Genomic DNA, 21,914 nt, shown 5'->3' with positions numbered 1-21,914 from the left:
CACAGAATACAGTTTGCCCAGTGCTTAGTTTGGGGAGAGAACCCATTTTTCTTTGACAGGGTTAAGGAATTTGCCCGAGATGTCACAGCCATTAAGTGACAACTGAACTGGTTCCCCAGAACACAAACCTGACACTAACTTCCCTCCTACTCTGGGATCCAGAGCTCTTAAAGAAATGACATCTAATGTCACTCCCTGGAAATCAGTCGTTCTGTGAAGGGGCTGGCTTGCAAAGTTTGTTTGCTGATTTTTCTGAGGGAGTAACCACATTAAACCATCTCCCCAATAAGCAAAGTGTGTGTGGGTTTCCTTTCCTCAATAGAGGCCTAATCAGGAATTACCTTTTATTTTTTAAAGTGTCCTTTAAAAAAAAAAAAAAATTTTTTTTTTTTTTTTAATTTTCTGACCTGATGGAAATGGTAAGAACTGGTTAGTGTCCTGGGGCCTTTCAGAGCCTGGAACACAATTTGGGTATTTGGGGTTATTCCTCTGTTCTTTAAAGTTTTTTGTTTGTTTGTTTGTTTGTTTTTTGTTTTTACTAGGCTCCTTGCCCAGTGTGCAGCCCAACACAGGGCTTGATCTCAAGATTGTAAGATTCAGACCTGAGCTGAGATCAAGAGTCAGTCACTTAACCATCCGAGCCAACCAGGTGCCCCTCTTTAACAGTATTCTAAGCTAAAGTTTCTTCTTCAATATATTTAAAAGTGTTCCATTTCTCTTCCTCTCCTGAAACACAAGTCTTTATTTATTCTTCTACTTTTAGTAGTCATTTATTTATTCGTGACCTCATATAGGTTTGTGTTTAGTGAGCACATTCCTAGCCATGTGCAATGCTAAAGGCTGGAGACTGACTCAATGGTTACTGAGTAAGAGTCCCTCCTCTCACCATCTAGAGGTAGAACATAGGGTAGCAAAATCACCCGAAGAAAAAGAAAATCATAACTGCTGCAAGGGTACTAGCTGTGTGGGAATCAGAAAGGAAGACTCCCCAAGATCTAAAAATTTAAAAATTAGTGATGAAAGGGAAAGCTCTTTTTTTTTTTTTTTAAAGATTTTATCTATTTATTTGCTAGAGAGAGACACAGAGAGAGAGGGAACACAAGCAGGGGGAGTGGGAGAGGGAGAAGCAGGCTTCCCTGCTCAGTGGGGCCAGGCTCAATCCCAGGATCCTGGGATCATGACCTGAGCTGAAGGCAGATACTTAACGACTGAGCCACCCAGGCACCCAAAAAGGGAAAACTCTTATTTTTTTCTTTACTCTCACCATACTTCTGACATCAGATGTGGGGTTTTTTCCCCCCACACTGAGCAATTCTCCAACACCAGGTGAGTGTCTTACAAATTGATTACATTCTGATGTTGTCTTCCTGGAGATAGCATCAAATCCCACAGTTTAAGTACTTGGGTTTCCAACACCGTGGACACCAGACCTAAGTAGTGGGTCTTCAGGTTACACAAAACTTTGTCTGACTTGACTATAAGTCAGAGGTTTCCACAACTCATTGCTTGGGCTTGCTAATTAGCTAGAACAGTTCATAGAACTTAAGAAAACAGTTTACTTATTAGATCACCAGTTTACTGTAAAAGGATACAACTCAGGAACAGCCAGAGGAAGAGAAGCACAGGACAAGGTATGGGGAGGGTGTGTGAAGCTTACATTCCCAGTCCAAGTGTGCCACTCTCCCCAGCACCTTCATGTGTTCACCATCCCAGCAGCTCTCCAAACTCATACTTCAGGAATTTTTCTGGAGGCTTCATCACTTACACATGACAGATCATTATCCCCACATCTAGCTCCTTCCTCCTCCCCAGAGAATGGGGTAGGGCTCAAAGTTTCAAGCTGCTTTTTTTTCTTTCTTCTTTCTTTCTTTCTTTTTTTTTTTAATATTTTATTTACTTATTTGACAGAGATCACAAGTAGGCAGAGAGGCAGGCAGAGACACACACAGAGAGAGAGGAGGAAGCAGGTTCCCTGCTAAGCAGAGAGCCGGAGGCGGGGCTCCATCCCAGGACCCTGGGATCATGACCTGAGCTGAAGGCAGAGGCTTAACCCATTGAACCATCTAGGCGCCCTGGAAAGAGAGAATCTTTTTTTTTTTTAATTTTTATTTTATTTATTTGTCAGAGAGAGAGAGAGAGAGAGTGAGCACAGGTAGACAGAATGGCAGGCAGAGGCAGAGGGAGAAGCAGGCTCCCTGCCGAGCAAGGAGCCCGATGTGGGACTCAAACCCAGGACGCTGGGATCATGACCTGAGCCGAAGGCAGCTGCTTAACCAACTGAGCCACCCAGGCATCCCTGGAAAGAGAGAATCTTAAATAGACTCCATACCCAGTGCAGAGTCTGGCTTGGGGCTCTATCGCATAACCCTGAGATCATGACCTGAGCTGAAATTATGAGTTGGACGCTTAACTTGACTGAGCCACTTAGGCACCCCTCAAATTTCCAAGCTTGGATTTTTCTTTCTGGTAACCAACTTCCATCCTAAATCTCACCAAGAGCAGTCTAATTAGAACAAAAGATGCTTCTATCACCCAGGAAATATGTCAGGAACCAGGATCAAAGACAAATAATAAAACAAAACATGCTCCTAACACTGTTATTATTTAGGAAATTACAAAAGTTTTAGGAGCTCTGGTCAGGAGTCAGGTTGAAGACCAAAATACATATTTCCTTTCCTTTTCTTTCTTTTTTTTTTTTTTATGTATTTGACAGAGAGAGAGAGAGTGTGTGTGTGCACAGCAGGGGGAGTGGCAGGCAAAGGGGAGAGGGAAAAGCGGGCTCCCCACTGAGCAGGGAGCCCCATGTGGGTTTGACCCCAGGACCCTGGGACCATGACCTGAAACAAAGGCAGTTGCTTAACTGACTGAGCCACCCAGGTGCCCCCAAAATACATATTTCTTATTATATCACAGTATCATAGGTTAACTGGGGAAAGAGGGCAAGGAAGTGTATTTCTAGCAAAGGTAACAACAGGTGGGAAGATCTTCTTTGGTAGAAGCATAACAAATAAGAGACTCCAAGAAAGAGGGTGAGTGTGGGACAGTGAGAACTGGAAATGTGAGCTAAAGCATGAATTGGAGAGACAAGAGGGGAGCCGAGATAGGGCTTTCGAAACCATTGTGAGGTGTTTCACCTTCCTTCTGAGAGCAGTGAGATGCCAGTGAACTATTTTCAGCAAGGTAGAGGAAAGTGTGTGAAGTAACCGTCAAGATCTGAGGTTCTACTATATTTGCAAGCTATCAAGTTAGCCTGTCACAGTTTTGTGGATGGTGGCACAGGATACTAGATTCCTGGGTCAGAGATAAAGGGCAATTTATTATTCCCAGCAATAGCAGTATTGCTCAGTACAATTTTTGTACTGGAGCCCCAGTTCCCAGAGAGTGATACAAAGAAGGCCAAGTATGCCTGTATACAACATAGGCTGCATGACAGAAGACAGGCTTTGGAAAGCCAAGAGCATGAAACTGTCTTTTATAATGGGCATACAACCTGCCTGACATTGTTCCCAGAGGGAGAAATATTCTTTATTGTTTTGGCTAGGAAACAAACGTGCTCTTTACTCTGGAGGTAGACACTGTCTCTAGCTCCCAAGTCTGTTCATGATACAGACATCCTGGAGTAGATGCTCCAGAAGAAAAGCTGATATTCAAAAATCTGAGAGACATGGAGAATTGCTTCTCAGAGTTGACATAATTCGATTTAAAGTTTGAAAAGGAGGGCACCTGGTTGGATCAGTCAGAAGAGCACATGACTTGATCTCAGGGCCATGAGTTTGAGTTTGAGTTCAAGCCCTGCTTTGGGTGTGGAAATTACAAAAAAAACAAAACAAAACAAAACAAAAAAAAACATAAAGAAAACGAAAGACCCCTTCCTTGGGCACCTGGCTGGGTCATTTGGAGGAACAGGCAAATCTTGATCTAAGTAAGGGTAATGAGTTTGAGCCCCATGTAAGGTGTAGAGATTACTTAAATAAATAAAACATTAAAAAAAAAAAAAGGATTTGAAAGGGAACCAGGCCACTGCTTGGGAAATGGATTGGAGAAGGGCAATGATGAGTGTAGGTTAAGCTCTGTCCAGCTGAAAGATCTTCGGCCAGCCAAGGAGATAGTAGAGGTGAAGAACAGCAGAGGGGTTTGAAAGGTATGTGGGAGATAACTTATCAGCCTTATGACAGGTTGGCGTGAAGGAAGGTGTCAGAGCTAACCCTTGTTTTGTGCTCCTGGACCAGTTTGTGGGCAGTGGTACCAACACCAAGGTAGGAAACTGGAAGAGGCCTAGTTTTAGGGAGCAGGCAGGACTAGCTTGGACATGTTGAATTAAAGGTGCTTCTGAGACATTCAATTCAAGATGTGAGTCAACTAGATGTCAGGTAGGCAGATGTGTAGCTCAGATCTGGCCTCCTCATAGAAGTGTTAAGAAAAAATGAAGAAGGCAATCTGAGAATATCAGAGTTAGGGGGCACCTTGGTGACTCATCAGTTAAGCACCACCCTTTGGCTCAGGTCAAGATCGCAGGGTCCTGGGCACCTGGGTGGCTCAGTGGGTTAAGCCGCTGCCTTCGGCTCAGGTCATGATCTCAGGGTCCTGGGATCGAGTCCCGCATCGGGCTCTCTGCTCGGCAGGGAGCCTGCTTCCCTCTCTCTCTCTCTCTCTGCCTGCCTCTCCATCTACTTGTGATTTCTCTCTGTCAAATAAATAAATAAATAAATAAATCTTATAAATAAATAAATAAATAAATAAATAAATAAAAGATCCCAGGGTCCTGGGATCGAGCCCCACATGGGGCTCCCTGCTCGGCGGGGATTCTGCTTCTCCCTCTCCCTCTGCCTGCTGCTCTTCATACTTGTGCTATCAAATAAATAAATAAAATCTTTAAAAAAGAGTATCAGACCTAGAAGGGACTTTCAAAGCAGGTTAGTTAGTCCAATTCCTTATTTCAACATTTTATAGTTAAGGATCACGTTCTCCTCCCCTCCCCCAACCTTTACGCCGCTCTCTTTTTGGTGCTCAGAAGTACGGTGTTTCTGTATGTGTGTATATATCACATGGGTTTAAGTTATGCAGGGTAAGATCTCAGGTTCCTTTAGGGAAGCCTAGCTTGTCACTGAGTACCAAGTTGATGACTCGCTCTGTTAGTAATCTTGATGAAAGGAGTTTTGGTCTCATTTTCTTTTTGATCTGTCACAGAGTTGCTGAGTGCTTATTCAGTAGGCAAAATACATGGTGGTTGTCTGTCAGGAAATGGCCAAAAGATCTTCCAGTCAGGACACAGGCTGTATTCATAGCCTTTTCCTCTTCATAGCACCTCTGATTGCTAAGTTGACTCCCATCGATAGGAAGTTCATGCCTGGGGACGCCTGGGTGGCTCAGTCATCGAGGGTCTGCGTTCAGCTCAGGTCATGATCCTGCGGTTCTGGGATCGAGCCCCACATCAGGCTCCCTGCTCTTTGGGAAGCCTGCTTCTTCCTCTCCCACTCCCCCTGCTTGTGTTCCCTCTCTGTCAGATAAATGGATAAAATCTAAAAAAGAAGAAGAAAAAAAAAGTTCATCCCCAGTCAACCTTTCTTAGCATTTGTAAGAAATGCCTAAATTATTTCTCACTGCTCCTCAGACAGCGCACCCCGATTCCCCCTTTTCTTCCTTGGTGACTTCTGCAAACCCCCCCCCCCACCACCCTGTACTTCTACTGCCTACTTCTTTACTTATGGGTTTACTTTAGTCAGGTCAGTTTATTAAGTTTTACCTAGTTGTAGACTTGGGCAAAACACAAAGAACCTCTTTTGTGGGTTACATGGGAGAAGATAAGAACTTACAAGATACAGAAAGGTGGAATGTCAGTGCTTAAGGCAGCAGGAGACAGCCTTGTGGCATGGGTGAGCCACTTAACATTCTAAGTTTCCATTTCCTCAGACTCTGAGGGTTAGTTCTAAGATTAAATGGGGTGATCTATGTAAAGGGTTTAGTAGAAGGCCTGGAACATATTAACGTATTGGAGAAATGATAAGGGTTTTTGGGTTTTGTTTCTTTTTTTATTTGTCTCTTTTTTAATTAATGAGAGAAATCACATTTAAGTCCATTTTTTGATGGGGGGTGGGTGGGTAAAGGTGTGCAACCTGTCAGACTCACCTGGCAAGTTATTTAAACAAATAATAATAAAACTTATTTAGATTGAATTTTATTTATTTTGATACTGAGCAGCACCAAGAAGAAAACTGAAAAAGTTGTGGTCTCTGTTTAGATAGGCCTGATAATATTTAAAATAAAGGTGATAAAATTTAAGATTCAAAAGTTATAAATAATATGAATATATACATAATTACCAATTAAAGCAGACCCCCAACACCCCAAATCCCCATAGTAAGCACAGTATACTTGTTATTTTTTTCCTAATTAAAAAACAAAGGGGGGTGCCTGGGTAGCTCAGTCAGTTAAGCATCTGCCTTCGGCTCAGGTCTGATCTCAGGGTCCTGGGACTCAGCCCCTTGTCGGGCTTCCTGCTCAGCGAGGAGTCTGCTTTTCTCTCTCCCTCTGCTCCTCCCCACCATTCTCTCTCAAATAAATAAATAAAATCTTTTAAAAAATGAAGGGGAAAATTGCTTTTCAAAATAAATTTCCGGGGCACCTGGGTGGCTCAGTGGGTTAAGCCGCTGCCTTCGGCTCAGGTCATGATCTCGCGTCCTGGGATCGAGTCCCACATCGGGCTCTCTGCTCGGCAGGGAGCCTGCTTCCTCCTCTCTCTCTCTCTGCCTGCCTCTCTGCCTACTTGTGATCTCTCTCTGTCAAATAAATAAATAAAATCTTTAAAAAAAAACAAAAAACAAAATAAATTTCCAGTGCAATTCCTCGTTAGTATAGTGGTGAGTTTCCCCACCTGTCAAAATAAATTTCCAGATTCCCCCATTTAAGACTGGCTTGGTTTCATGAGCACGCTATGAAGGCACACACACAAGTTGTTTCTTTCCACAGCGTCAGCTTTATTCAATCATAAAGCAAAGTTAAATCACAATTATAAAGCTTTTCAGGATTCCAAACTCAAAGACAGTTCACCATGGGATTAAGCTTGGCTGCTTTTTTTTTTTTAAGATTTTAATTTAATTTATTTATTTGACAGACAGAGATCACAAGTAGGCAGAGAGGCAGGCAGAAAGAGAGGAGGAAGCAAGCTTCCTGCTTGAGCAGAGAGCCCGATGCAGGCTGGATCCCAGGACTCTGAGATCATGACCTGAGCTGAAGGCAGAGGCTTTAACCCACTGAGCCACTTAGGCGCCCCTAAGCTTGGCTTCTTATACAGCACACAGACAGGACAGAATACAAGCCCCACAACACACAAGATATCCAGAAGGGTGCAGAAAGTTAACCAACCAAACGCAAAGTCAGTCCATGGGTGTGCAGTAGAGATAAGGCCTCCATCTGGTCCTGGTCAGCCCTGGGCACTTACTGCTTCTGATGTTCAAACAGTGAAAGATCTCTATTGTGTTTGGAGATCAACCCGGCAGACCTTTTGGGGGCAGTTGCCTTTTTCAAGTGGTCAGACATAGGGGTGTCAGGTCTGAAGAGTCTGTCTCCTACCAAAATTCTTCCTTGTTAAAGGGATTTAATCAGTTTTGGGTCTCTGCAGACCTCCTCTGGTTCTAGTTGTTATCAGTTCTGGGGTGTCAGCTGAGATTGGTCTGAGCAATATTTTCTAGCTGCAGTACCTTAACTGCTTGTGTCATTGCTTGACACAGGCTCCTGCTTGATATGAGAGACTCCATTTTGCTCTCTACACCTGGATACACTGTCTTGAAAACCCAAATCTTTAAAAAAAAAAGAAAGAAAGAAAGAAAGAAAGAAAAGAAAGAAGGAAGGAAAAAGAAAGGAAGAAAGAAGGAAAGAATGAAGGAAGAAGGAAAGAAAGAAAGAAAGAAAGAAAGAAAGAAAGAAAGAAAGAAAGAAAGAAAGAAAGAAAAGAAAGAAATGAATCTATCTATCTCACCCGAAGGCGGGGAGTGTAATCCATGAGACGTCGGACTAATTGGCGCCCCCTAGCGCACCCTTATCTTAAAGTAGTCCGGAATTGTTAGCCGCAGAAAGACAAGCTTCTCATTGGCTGTCGGTCCGTAATAGGCTAATTAGGAAGTAGAAAGCTTAGTTTTCTTTAAGAAAAAAAGACTCTTAAGAGTATTCAGAGTGTTTTAAAAGGTGGTGAATAAAAAAATACTTTGAAAATATGTTTATGTGATATTTCTAAAATGGAAGAACGTGGGGGGAAATGTCGCCATCAAAGAGAAGTGTGCGGCTGCCATAGACCTAGCCGAGGCCAGCTCCTTGAATCTAAGACTATACTTTCAGGGATCATTTCTATAGTTTGTTACTAGAGAAGTTTCTCTGAAGTTGTAGTGTACCCAAGACCACAAGGAGGAAGCGTAGTATTCCTTCCTGAGCGTGATAGCTGATCCTGAGTGTTGTGTATGCAGCAGCTCTTGATCATTGATGATCGTTCTTCCTCTGTCTTGCAGAGGTTAGAGGGGAGGAATACCGTCTGAGTGGTTTTGGTAGGCTTTCTTGTTGATAAAGAGAGGTAGAATGGTTATTTGGGGGCAACCTTGTGGGGTTTTTCTGTTTCTAGTTTTTCTTGTTAGGTTATTTTCTTTTTATGTGGTTTTTCGTTTTTATTCTTAAGAATAAGAAGGATTTACTTGTAATATTTGGGTGGGGAGCTGGGCATTGTTTTGTTTAAGTAAGAGTGGTTGAAAGGAGAGTGGAGGCACTTGGGTGGTTCAGTAGGTTGAGTGTCTTCAGCTCAAGTCTTGATCCCAGTCCCGGGATTGAGTGCCCTGTGGGGCTCCTTGCTTAGGTGGGAGCCTGCTTTTTCTCCCATAGGGGGAGCGGCAGGCAATGGAGCAGTTAGATTGGAGGGCAGGGTTGAGGTGGCAAGTGTAGGGCCTGGTTGGGCACCTACTGCATTCATCTAGACAGTAGAGAAGCTCGTGGTGGTGATGAAGAAAGAGAAGCTGACTAGATTTGAAAGAAATTTAATATTGGCAGGATTTGGGGGATTGATTTAGTATGAGTGAGGGATAATTGTCAGGTTTCATGGCTTGAGCAAATGGTTCCTTATGTTAAGATGGGGAGAATGGAGGAGTAACTGAATTACATAGGGCAATGTGGTGGGAAGTGATGGTAGAATTAAGTTTAGGGCACATTTAGGAGAAATTTCTGACCTTTAACAGACAGAACTCCCAAAGCAGACTGAGAAGGGAGAGCCAAACAGGTACGATGGAAACCAGATGAATATGCTTGTTCAAAGCCAAGGAAGGAAAGTGGGATAGAAAAATGTGCAGAGGGCGCCTGGGTGGCTCAGTGGGTTAAGCCTCTGCCTTCGGCTCAGGTCATGATCCCAGGCTCCTGGGATCGAGCCTCGCATCAGGCTCTCTGCTCAGCGGGGAGCCTGCTTCCTCCTCTCTCTCTGCCTGCCTCTCTGCCTACTTGTGATCTCTGTCTATCAAATAAATAAATAAACTCTTCAAAAAAAAAATAAACTTAAAAAAAAATGTGCAGAAAGCATATGAGAGATTAAGATACAGCTAGAAAGGTATCCATGGCATTTAGTGGTGACTTTATTGGTCTTGTGGTAGATATAGAAACTGGTTTGGGATGGGCTGATCAATGAAGGGATGTGAGGGCTTGTCACTGAGTGGAGAGTTCCCAGAAGATCAAGCTGTGATGGAAAGTATAGAGGCGGATATGCATTGGAGGGGGGAGGGGATGTAGGATGTGGGTTGTAGATAGGGACATGGGAGAATTAAAGATGGGGGAACATGAGGCACTTGGGTGGCTCAGTCCATTGAGCATCTGCCTTAGGCTCAGGTCGTGATCCTAGGGTCCTGGGATAGAGCCCTGTGTTGGACTCCCTGCTTAGTGGGGAGTCTGATTCTCCCTCCCCACCCCCCATGCACTCGCTCTCCTCTCTCAAATAAATAAATATTTTAAAAAGAAAATAAAGGTGGGAGAACAAGTCTGAGAGCAGATGGAAGGACTGGATAGAGCAGGAGAAACTGAGATTTAGGAGAGAGTGGTTTCCAGGGTCAGGACTTTTGAGTTGGCCAGAGTTGACGGGGAGTACAAAGGTAGGCAGTTCATCTGCGTAATGAGACCATAGTGAGGGTTTTTCAAATGATAGCTTCTAGCTCTGTGCCCAGTGTGAGGCAAAATCTTTGCTGAGGGAGGCTGGTGAGGAAAGGTAGGAGAGATGAGAAGAAAGGAATGAGGGGTGCTGGGCTGACTGGGTCAATAGAGCATGCAACCTTCAATCTCAGAGTTGTGAATTCGAGCCCATGTTGGTTGTAGAGATTACTTAAACCTAAAAGAAATAGAAAGAAAAGAATTAAAAGAAAGAAGGAAAGAAAGAAAGGGGGGAGAAAAGGAAAAGAAAAAGAAAAAAAGAATGTCGTATCTCCTGAAAGTGCTGAGAGTGTGCCTCCTTTCCTTCCCTGCTGTTGAAGCTTTGAGATTGCTTCCTGGTCTCAGAAGTACCTTCCCAGATCATAGTTAATTTCTCTTTCTTCCACTCTAGCTATGTACCGCGTATTTCCTCCTTGATTTTCTCTTTTGGGATCTACAGTGGCCAAGCTTTCACTTTTGTTATTGGTCATCTTTAAAGGTTGGGGGCTGTAAGGGAAGTGTATGCTCTAGAGTTGACACCTTGGTCTGCTATTTACTAGCTGTGAGTTCTGGTGAAATTTCTTTTCTTTTCTTTTCTTTTTTTCTTTTTTAAAAATTTTATTTATTTTTTTGACACAGAGAGAGATCACAAGTAGTCAAGAGGCAGGCAGAGAGAGAGGGAAGCAGGCTCCCTGCTGAGCAGAGAGCTGAATGGAGGGCTTGATCCCAGGATCCTGAGATCATGACCTGAGCCTAAGGCAGATGCTTAACCCACTGAGCCACCCAGGCGCCCCCTGGAGAAATTTCTTAAGTTTGTTCCTCTAACGTAGGTAGCATGTAGTAATAATAGCATCAACACATGGGATTGTTGTAAGTGTCCAATTAAATAAAGCAAGTATAGTGGTTGACTGCTTCTTTCCCTCATTCTGAAAAAGTCCTTCCCTTGAATGAGAACTCCCTGTCTCTTCCTTAGTCTTCCCTATTAGCAACTCGATCCACCAGGGTTTTTTCCCAGGCACAAACCAGCTTATCACCTTTGAATCCTCTTTCCCTCACCCGCCCTCACCAAGTCCATCAGTGTATCCTATTGACTCGTCTTCCAGAACAGCCCAAGTTTCTCCTTTCTTGCTATGTACACCCAAATGCAAACCACCATGATCTATCCCAAAGACACCTGAGGCAGTGGCCTCAAAACTGGTCCTCACAGCTTTAAACCTATTGGTGGCTTCCCTTCACATTTAAAATCCAGACTCCCCTGACCTCAACCTTGCCTAGAAAACCCTCAGATATCTGGTCCCTGCCTGCACCTCACCTCTCCCTCATACCCTGATACTCATACCCTGAACAGCTCTCTAGCTGTTTTCAAGTTGATGAAATATACTACTTTGTTTCCTTCTTTGAATCTTTGCATTAATTGTTTTCTCTGTGCAAATGTAACCTCCAAAGAGGGCCTTCTTTGACCACCCAAATCTAAAGTAGACACCAATCTCTCTCAGTTACAGCATTTAAAATCCTTGGCATGCCTCATTATCTAACATTGTCTTGGGTATTTGTTGCTGTTATCTCTTTCCCTCACTAGAATGTAAACTCAGAGTGAGAGTAGGAACCTTTACTCACTTCCATACCTCTGTATGCTCAGTACCTGGAATAGTATTTTAGAACATAACAAAGCGGGATAAAGGTGAAGGTGAATTACCAGCTCTGCTATTTAACAGCTGTGTGACTTTTGGCAAGTTATGTAATCTGTGTCTTAGTTTCTCCATCCATAAAACTAGGACAACTAACAACTGCGTTTATCTAATATGTAAGGCACTTAGAATGATGCCTGCTACCTGGAAAGCCCTCACTACATAGTAGCTAATAGTGTTAAGAGTTGGCACTAAAGTTATAGCCGACACATAAGGGGTGCAGGAATACCTGGCCCTGGGGTTCCCAAAGGCAGAGAAACAAGTGGTGGTAGAATAAGAAAGGAATTTATTTCAGTGAAGTCACCATTGGGAAGACAGCAAACTAGTGTCTAAGACTAGTGTCTATGATCTCCAAAATGCCCCCCAATACTTCCAGGTTTATATAAAGAAAATGGAGGGCAAAGGTGGGTGGTGGGTACATCCAGACAGCCAGTGAAGGTTAAAAGGATCACTGTCCTGGAGTCAATCCCGGGTGGGTCTTGTTGGCTCAGGGCAATCATGGTTGCTTGAGAGAGTAGTTTTGGTTCCCAACAAGTTATGTTTTTTTCTGCAGGGTCTTTTTGCCCGAGCTAAGAGATAAACTGGAACAAAAACCTTATTTGGAAAGTTTGACGTCATGGGCACCTGGGTTGGCTCAGGTAGTAGAGCCAGTGACTCTTCATCTCTGGGCTGTAAGTTTGAGAAGGGGAGATTACTTAAAAGTAAAATCTTAAAAAAAAAAAAAAAAAAGTTTGAGGTAAAATGGAGGCAGGCAAAGTCCTCTTTCAAATTAATAATGTCAGCTCCACCAAACTAATTTTATATTAGAAACTCAAAAGGTGAGGTAACTGGCTGGTTCAGTCAGTAGAGCAACTCTTAATCTCAGGGTTGCCAGTTTCAAGACCATGTTGGGCACTGAACTTACTCAAAAAATACATACTTACATACATACTCAAAAAGTGTGAATAGGTAGTGCAGAAAACTGCACTACCCCCAAACCCCAAAGGCTTTGTTTTTCAGCATTGGTTCTCAGCCACCAGGTTCCCCTTCCTGCCACAGTCATGGTACCCTGTCTGTAATTTACCAGCATTTGAAAGTCAAGCTCTTAGGACTGTGATTTCATGCACCTGCTATTGTTTACTGATCTCTTGAATCACCTTGCTTCTTCTTCTTCTTTTTTTACATCTTTATTTTTTTATTTTTTATTTTTTTAAATAAGCATATAATGTGTTTTATCCCCAGGGGTACAGGTCTGTGAATCGCCAGAATCACCTTGCTTCTTACTAGCAAAGGCCTGTCATTTCCTTTTGCTTTCAGGAGTGAGGCTGCTTTACTAGATCTGTGGAGGGAATGCCTCCCAGGCTTTAAAGAGGCAGGCTGTTGGGGTGCCTGGGTGGCTCATTGGTTTAAAGCCTCTGCCTTTGGCTCAGGTCATGATCTCAGGGTCCTGGGATTGAGCACCGTGCCGGGTCTCCGCTCACAGGAAACCTGCTTCCTCCTCTCTCTGCCTGCCTCTCTGCCTACTTGTGATCTCTGTCTGTCAAATAAATAAATAAAATCTTCAAAAATGAATAAATAAATAAAGAGGCAGACTGTGACTGGCTGTCATTCAGTATTATGTTAATTAAGCATGGCCCTTAATTTTTAAAAGATTTTATTTATTTATCTATCTATCTATCCATTTGAGAGAGAGAGAGAGAGTGTGCACGCACTAGAGAGAGCACTAGTGTGTGAGTAGGGGAGAAGGACAGAGGGAGAAGCAGACTCCCCTCTGCGCCGGGAGCCACCATGCTGGACTCAATCCTGGGACTACCAGGATATCCCTGCTTGTACTTTCTATCTCTGTCAAATAAACTCTTTTTTTTTTTTTTTTAAAGATTTTATTTATTTATTTGACAGAGAGATATCACAAGTAGACGGAGAGGCAGGCAGAGAGAGAGAGAGAGAGGAGGAAGCAGGCTCCCTGCTGAGCAGAGAGGAGCCTGATTCGAGGACCCCGGGATCATGACCTGAGCCGAAGGCAGAGGCTTAACCCACTGAGCACCCAGGCACCCCCCCCCCTTTTTTTAAAGAGTTGTTTGCTTAATCACCTGAGCCCCAGACACCACAGAGTTTTTTGTTGTTGTTGTTGTTGTTTTTTACTGTTGAGTGAATGAAAGAAGAGAGGAAGGGATAAGAATTAAAGATGTATTCCTACTGACAGTATTTCCATTCCTTTTCCATCTTTATTTTTACATACTCCAACAAATGCTCAGATGAATCTGAGTATAATCACATACCCAGTTAAATATTTGGTCATTTCCAGGTAAAAACATTTACACCCAAACTCGGCACCATTGTACTTTGTCCACAGCTCTAGGGTTCTCTTGCTGACAGGTCCTATGGTACAGAGCCGAATGCTTTGGTGTAGCACCTCCACTGTTAACATCTGTGAAAGAGGACCCAGGAGTTTCTGCTGTTTTGAGAGATGAGAAGGGTAGTCACAGTTCCTGGGAGCTGAAAGTCTCAGGCTCAAAGGCTGAAAAATCTTTCCTTTAAAAAGCAGACATCTGGGGTGCCTGGGTGGCTCAGTAAGTTAAGCGTCTGCCTTCAGCTCGGGTCATGATTCCCAGGGGCCTGGGATCGAGTCCACTCTCTGCTTGGTTGGAAGCCCGCTTTTCCCTTTCCCACTCTTCCTGCTTGTGTTCTCTCTCTCTCCCTGTGTGTCTCTCTGTCAAGTAAATAAAATCATAAATAAATAAATAAGAGACATTTGAAAGGAGCTGCAAAAAGTTGGCAAATCTAATTCTACATGTGAGTGAAATCATACGGTAGTTGTCTTTTTCTGACTAACTTATTTAGCTTAACATTATGCTCTCTAGCACCACCCATGTTGTTGCAAATGACAATATTTCATTTTTTAAAAAATATTTGACAGACAGAGATAACAAGTAGGCAGTGAGGCAGGTTGGGGGGCTGGGGAGCAGGCTCCCCACTGAGCAGAGAGCCTGATGCTGGGCTCGATCCCAGGACCCTGAGCTGAAGGCAGAGGCTTTACCCACTAGGCCACCCAGGAGCCCCTATTTCATTCCTTTTTATAGGTGAATAATATTCCTTTGTATATGTATACTACATCTTCTTTATCCATTCATGAATCAGTGAGTGCTTGCACTGCTTCCACATCTTGACTAATGTAGATAAGACTGCTATAAACATTGGAGTACATATATCCCTTTGAATCAGTGTTTTTGTATTCTTTGGGTAGATAACCAGGAGTGCGATTGCTGGATTGTAGGGTAGTTCCATTTTAAACTTTTTTTCTTTTAAGATTTTATTTATTTTTTGGCAGAGAGAGAGAGACAGCGAGAGAGGGAATACAGCAGGGCAAGTGGGAGGGGGAGAAGCGGACTTCCTGCAGAGCAGGGATCCCAATGCAGGGCTCTATCCCAGGACCCAGGGATCATGACCTGAGCCAAAGGTAAATGCTTAATGGACTGAGCCACCCAGGCGTCCCCATTTTTAACTTTTTTTTTTTTTTTTAAGATTTTATGTATTTATTCATGAGAGGCAGAGGAAGAAACAGGCTCCCTACTGAGCAGGGAGCCTGACACAGAACTGGATCCCAGGTCCCCAAATCATGATCTAAGCTGAAGGCAGATGCTTAACCATTTGAGCCACCCAGGCATCCTTTTTTTTTTTTTTTTTTTAACTTTTTGAAGAACCTCCATACTGTTTTCTAAAGTGTCTGTGCCAGTTTGCATTAACACCAACAGTGCAGGAGGGTCCTTTCTCTTCACATCTTCACCAACTCCTGTTGTTTCTTTCATTGTTGATTTTAGCATTCTGAGTTAGGAGGTGATAGCTCATTGTAGTTTTGATTTGCATTTCCCTGATGGTGAGTGATGATAGTGAACATTTTTTCATGTGTCTGTGGGCCACCTGGATGTCTGGAGAAATGTGTATTCATGTCTACTGCCGATTTCTTTTCTGTTCTTTTTTTTTTTTCTAAGATTTTATTTATTTATTTGACAGACAGAGATTACAAGTAGGCAGAGAGGCAGGCAGAGAGAGAGGAAGGGAAGCAGGCTCCCTGCCAAGCAGAGAGCCTGACGTGGGGCTTGATCCCAGGACCCTGAGATCATGACCTGAGCTGAAGGCAGAGGCTTTAACCCACTGAGCCAGCCAGGCACCCCAACTGCTGATTTCTTAGTTGGATTATTTGTTCTTTGGATGTTGAGCTGTTTAAGTTCTCGATATCTTTTGGATACTGACCCTTTATCAGATATGTCATTTGCAAATATCTTCTCCCATTCTCTAGGTTGTCTTTTAGTTTTATTGATTGTTCCCTTCACTATGCAAAAGTTTTATTACTTTAATGAAATTAGTTTATTTTTGCTTTTGTTTCCCTTGCCTCAGGAGACGTATCTAGAAAAAAGTTGCTATAGCTGATGTCAAAGAGTTTGCTGCCTGTGATCTCTTCTAGGGTTTTTGTTGTTTCAGGTCTCACTTTTAGATTGGTAATCCATTTTTAATATATTTTTGTTATGGTTTAAGAAAGTAATACTTGGGTGCCTGGGTGGCTCAGTCAGTTAAGTGTCTGACTGTTGGTTTTGGCTCAGGTCATGATCTCGGGGTCATGAGATCGAGCCCTGTGTTGGGTTCTGTGCTGGGTGTAGAGCCTGCTTAAGATTCTCTCTCTTCCTTGGGCGCCTGGGTGGCTCAGTGGGTTAAGATTCTCTCTCTTCCTTTTCCTCAACACCCTGCCACATTGCTTGTGCACCCTCTCTCTCTCAAAAAAAAAAAAAAAAAAAAAAAAGATCTAATTTTTTTTTCTTTTGCATGTTGCTATCTGGTTTCCCCAATACCATTTGTTGAAGAGACTGTCCTTTTCTCATTGGATATCCTTTCCTGCTTTGATGAAGGTTAATGTACTGTATAGTTATGGGTTTATTTCTGGGTTTTCAATTCTGTTCTGTTGATCTATGTGACTATTTTTGTGCCAGTACCATACTGTTTTGACTAGCTAGTAAACAATAAATGGGTCAGCTAAGACATAAAAGAAGAAATAAAAAAGTATATGGAAACAAACGAAAATGAAACCACAGAAGTCCAAAACCTTTGGGATGCTGCAAAAGTGGTTCTAAGAGTGAAGCTGATAACAATACAGGCCTATCTCAAGAAGCAAGAAAAATCTCAAATAAATAACATAACCTTACACCTAAAGGAGCTAGAAAAAGAAGAAACAAAATCTAAAACCAGCAGATGGAAGGAAATAATATAGAGTAGAAATAAGTGATATAGAAACTAAAAAAATAATAGAGCAATGAAACCAGGAACTTATTTATTTATTTGTCAGAGAGAGAGTGAGAGAGAGAGAGCTAGTGAGCACAAGCAGAGGGAGAAGCAGGCTCCCTGCTGAGCAAGGAGCCTGATGTGGGACATGATCCTGGGTTCGTGACCTGAGCCAAAGGCAGATGCCCAACTGACTGAGCCACCCAAGTGTCCCCAGGAGCTAGTTTTTTGAAGAAAAACAAATCGATAAAATGGATAAACCTCTTGCCCAACTTTATAAGAAAAAAAGAGAAAGAACTCAAACAAATAACGTCACAAATGAGAGAAGAGATAACAACACCACAGAAATACAAATAACTGTAAGAGAAATAATTATGAAAAACTATATGCCAACAAATTGGACAACCTCTAAGAAAGGATAAATTCCTAGAAACACATAAACTACCAAAACTGAAACAGGAAGAAATAGAAAATTTGAACAGACTGATAACCAGCAAAGAAATGGAATCAGTAATCAAAAAAACTCCCAACACCAGGTGCCTGGGTAGCTTGGCTTGTTAAGTGGCTGCCTTCAGCTTAGGTCATGATCCCACCCCAGTGTGGCCCGGCCTGAAATAAATATTTGTTGAATGAGTGAATTAGTGAATAAATCTTTTCTACTAGGAAATTACCAAAAGACTGTTATGTAAATTGTGGGGACAGTGGTTTTCTACCTATTTTTCTCTGCAGCCTTTTATATCTTCTCAAGAATTGTTGGTCTGCCTCTCTAAGTGCCTCCCTAAGCCTTTGGAGGCCATGGTTGATTTAATTTCTTACTTCATGAGCTCCAGGAATTAACCAGTCTGCTTCCCTAAACTGTGGTTTCTTCCTATCAAGAATTATGAATAATCTATGATTTTATAAATTATGCAGCTTCAGGTACATGGAAGCAGGCAGAAGACAGGAGACTCTTGGTTCACAGAATTGAGTGCTAGTTTTTGTTTGTTTGTTTTTTAAGATTTTATTTATTTGACAGAGAGATCATAAGTAGGCAGAGGCAGGCACAGAGAGAGAGGGAAGCAGGCTTCCTGCTGAGCAGAGAGCCTGATGCGGGGCTCTATCCCAGGACCCCAGGATCAGGACCTGAGCCGAAGGCAGAGGCTTTAACCCACTGAGCCACCCAGGTGCCCGCATAATTGAGTGATAGTTTATTACTCATAGCAACAACAGTAGTTAGACTTTTAGTTTTTTTGGTGCTGGTTGCTCAAGTCCTAATTCCCACAGAGCCGTGCAAAGAGCTATATAACATTGCACATGTGGTGGGTTGCTGTATGCAGAAGCACCCTGAGCTTATTTTCTCTAATGGATAGTGTACCCTTTGCTCCAAAGGAAACTGTTATCTTTATTATACTGGACAGTGAGCATGCCTGCCTTTGGTCTAAAAGAAGACTGTATTTTCCAAAGTCTGGTATATAAACATCTTCAAAAAGATAGTGTAGAGACGCCTGGGTGGCTCAGTTGGTTAAGTGGCTGCCTTCGGCTCAGGTCATGATCCCAGCGTCCTGGGATCGAGTCCCGCATCGGGCTCCTTGCTCGGCAGGGAGCCTGCTTCTCCCTCTGCCTCTGTCTGCCTGTGCTCACTCGCTCACTCTCCCTCTATGCCTGACAAATAAATAAATAAAATCTTAAAAAAAAAAAAAAAGATAGTGTAGAATACAGAGCAGTTAGTACCTTGCTTTTCTGATTTGGAGACATAGGAGCCATCTGTGGAGAATTGTCTTCCCACATTGTTCTTTGCTGCTCTCCTCTATCTACTCTTAGGCTAGGTAGGTCAAGTACTGGTACTGAAGAGAGAGAAATTTGGCAGTTCTGCCCTGAAGGTTAGGGGAGACAGTCTGGGAGGGAAGAAGACATGCCACACATACTTGTAACATAGTGAGACCTGAGCAGTAAGAAATGTGAACCCCACTAGCACTGCTCTCAGCAAGAACACTGATTCTTCTTCTTTTTTAAAAAAATATTTTTATTTATTTATTTATTTCACACACACACACACACACACACACACACACATCACAAGTAGGCAGAGAGGCAGGCAGAGAGAGAGGGGGAAGCAGCTTCCTCACCGAGTAGAGAGCCAGATGTGGGTTCCCGATCCCAGGAGTTCATGGCCTGAGTTCATGACCTGAGCTGAATGGAGAGGCCCAACCCACTGAGCCAGGTGCCCCAAGAACACTGACCCTTCTCACTACATTTCTCCAGTCTGATGCTGTTGACTGATCCTCCTTTTTGAAACTCTTATCTCCTTTGTCACTGTGACCCACTTGTTCAGGTTTTTCTCTTACCTCTTTTGGTTTCCTTCTCTCCCTACTTTTTGGCTTTGTCATTTCAACTTGCCCCTTAAAATATTAGTGGGCTCCAGGACTCCATCCTCAACTGTCTATTTAGGTAAAATGTTTTGTGACTCTCTTCCCCCCATGACTTTAAAATGAAAGATTACAATGTTAAAGACCCCAGTCTTGGGCACCTGGGTGGCTCAGTGGGTTAAGCCGCTGCCTTCGGCTCAGGTCATGATCTCAGGGTCCTGGGATCGAGTCCCGCGTCGGGCTCTCTGCTCAGCAGGGAGCCTGCTTCCCTCTCTCTCTCTCTGCCTGCCTCTCCGACTACTTGTGATTTCTCTCTGTCAAATAAATAAATAAAATCTTTAAAAAAAAAAAAAAAAAGACCCCAGTCTTGCCCAGTTCTCTACACTAGACACCTTTGCTTAGATTCATTCTTTTAGTACTAGGTGTTTGGAATATTGTGAGTATACAAGGTCATTTCATAGTCTCTGCCCTTCCCAGACATAGTCTCAAGCAAAGAGCAGGCATTAATCAAATAATCACACAGAGAAGATGTTGGATCTGATGAAGGAGGTCAGGGAACTGTTCCCTGAGACAATGACACTTGGACAGATGTCTTAATGATGAACTGCAGTTAAGCTGGGGAAGGGATTGGGAGAGAACTCCAGTCTGAGGGAAGAGTTTTTGCAAAGGCTCTGTGGCAGAAGGTAATATGGTGAGCAAAAAGGCTGAAGTTCAGTATGACTGAAGTGAAAGGGAATCTGGTGCAAAATAAGGCTGGAGACCTGGTGTGTGGGCCAGACCACTGATGGCCTGGTAAGCTATGTAGAGTTTTGTCTTTAGACCAAGAGCTGAGAGCTCCTGAGTCTTTTTTTTTTTTTTTTTTAAAGATTTTATTTATTTGAGAGAGAGAGAGAGCGCGCGCGCGCGCATGAGAGGGGGAGGGTCAGAGGGAGAAGCAGACTCCCCACCAAGCAGGAAGCCTGATGCGGGACTAGATACTGGGACTCCAGGATCGTGACCTGAGCCGAAGGCAGTTGTATAACCAACTGAGCCACTCACGTTCCCAAGAGCTCCCGAATCTTTAAGCATAATTATGTATTGTTTTGTTTAAGCACGCCTTTTATGTAAATAAAAATTAGTTGATTTGTTTAAAAAAAAAAATTCCAAAGACCGCGTATATGGCTGGTAATTAGACGGGATGAAGTTTAAAAACCGGGAGTGCTCTGCAAAACTGTCTTTGGCTTGGGTCATGGGTTTCATCATCCACTTAGGTTTTCCTCGCAGGGCGGAGGGAGGAAAAAGGATTCAGCGGTTCCACTGTCAGTCTAAACTGAGGCCCGTCCTGGAGTTCCGGCGCGCTTTGCAGTCGTCAGCAGTCTACGTAAAACTGACGAGTCGGAACTGCCGGGCAATGGGTGAAAGGGGTGAGTGGGGAAAAATGCCTTGCGATTGGCTGTTTATCAGCTGCATGTTAATTAGTGATAACTTGAGATGTCTTCTGAAACGTATTGTTCGAAAACGCTTTGTCGAACTTTGGTCATGGAACAGTTCTTTGGAAAACACATGCTAGTCTACATTTTGCGGGATGGTAACTTTATTTTGAAAAGTCACCATATGTAAAATGTATATGGTTTTCTTTCACCCCGGAAAGTCGGGCGGTGCAGGGTTAAGACTATACTTTCAGGGATCATTTCTATAGTTCGTTACTAGAGAAGTTTCTCTGAATGTGTAGAGTACCCAAAACCACGAGGAGGAGGCGTGGTGTTCTCTCCTGAGCGTGAAGCCGGCGTTTGGTGTTGCGTTTTGTGACTGCCATTTGCCATTGATGATCGTTCTTCTTCCCTTTTTCTGGGGAAGCAAGAGGGAGAGAACGCAGTCTGAGTGGTTTTCCTTATTAGTTAAAGACAGCATTCAAGTTCTTTTTTTTGCGTAGGTGTTGTTTTGGTTAAGTGCTTTTTTTTTTTTTTTTCCCTGTTTTTGAGTTCTTTAGCTTACTTTGTTTTGTTAAGCATGTTTCTAGTCTTGTTTTCAGAAGCTCTCTGATGTTCGTATTGTTTTTTCAATTTATTTTGCAGGGGTTTATGTTGATGCAGTTAATTCTCTTGGTCAGACTGCACTTTTCGTTGCAGCATTATTAGGTCTTACGAAGGTGGTTGATGTTCTGGTGGATTATGGATCTGATCCAAATCAGTAAGTATAATAATATCACTATCTAGAGAATAGTATGCTTTTAAGATTTTATTTATTTATTTGTCAGAGAGAGAGCGAGCGAGAGCAAGCACAGGCAGACAGAGTGGAAGGCAGAGTCAGAGGGAGAAGCAGGCTCCCTGCGGAGCAAGGAGCCCGATGTGGGACTCGATCCCAGGACGCTGGGATCATGACCTGAGCCGAAGGCAGCTGCTTAACCAACTGAGCCACCCAGGCGTCCCTGTGTTGTAGATTCTTAATCAGATTGCTGGCATTAGGGTTTTGCAGGCCTCTACCATAGGATTGGGAGATAGAGATATTC

At 43.1% G+C, this 21,914-nt stretch overlaps 1 protein-coding gene and 2 non-coding genes across 5 annotated transcripts in view; all 3 read left to right on the top strand.

Moving 5' to 3' along the window:
- Positions 1-21,914, top strand: part of TEX14 (testis expressed 14, intercellular bridge forming factor) — a 118,937-nt gene that overhangs the window by 34,747 nt on the left and 62,276 nt on the right. For all 3 annotated transcript variants that reach the window (XM_059148302.1, XM_059148301.1, XM_059148304.1), the window contains exon 3: positions 21,481-21,595. In XM_059148302.1, coding sequence (XP_059004285.1) covers positions 21,481-21,595 — 115 coding nt within the window. The remainder of the gene's footprint in view (positions 1-21,480; positions 21,596-21,914) is intronic.
- Positions 8,316-8,530, top strand: LOC131817305 (small nucleolar RNA U3). The gene has a single exon (XR_009348486.1). It is a non-coding gene; the product is annotated as a small nucleolar RNA U3 (small nucleolar RNA).
- LOC131817303 (small nucleolar RNA U3) lies at positions 21,074-21,291 on the top strand. Its single transcript, XR_009348484.1, has one exon. It is a non-coding gene; the product is annotated as a small nucleolar RNA U3 (small nucleolar RNA).

Source organism: Mustela lutreola, chromosome 15, assembly GCF_030435805.1.
Source record: "Mustela lutreola isolate mMusLut2 chromosome 15, mMusLut2.pri, whole genome shotgun sequence".
NCBI classification, from domain to species: Eukaryota; Metazoa; Chordata; class Mammalia; order Carnivora; family Mustelidae; genus Mustela; species Mustela lutreola.
The sequence above is the reverse complement of the archived record's forward strand: the minus strand, read 5'-3'. Positions and strand labels throughout refer to the sequence as shown.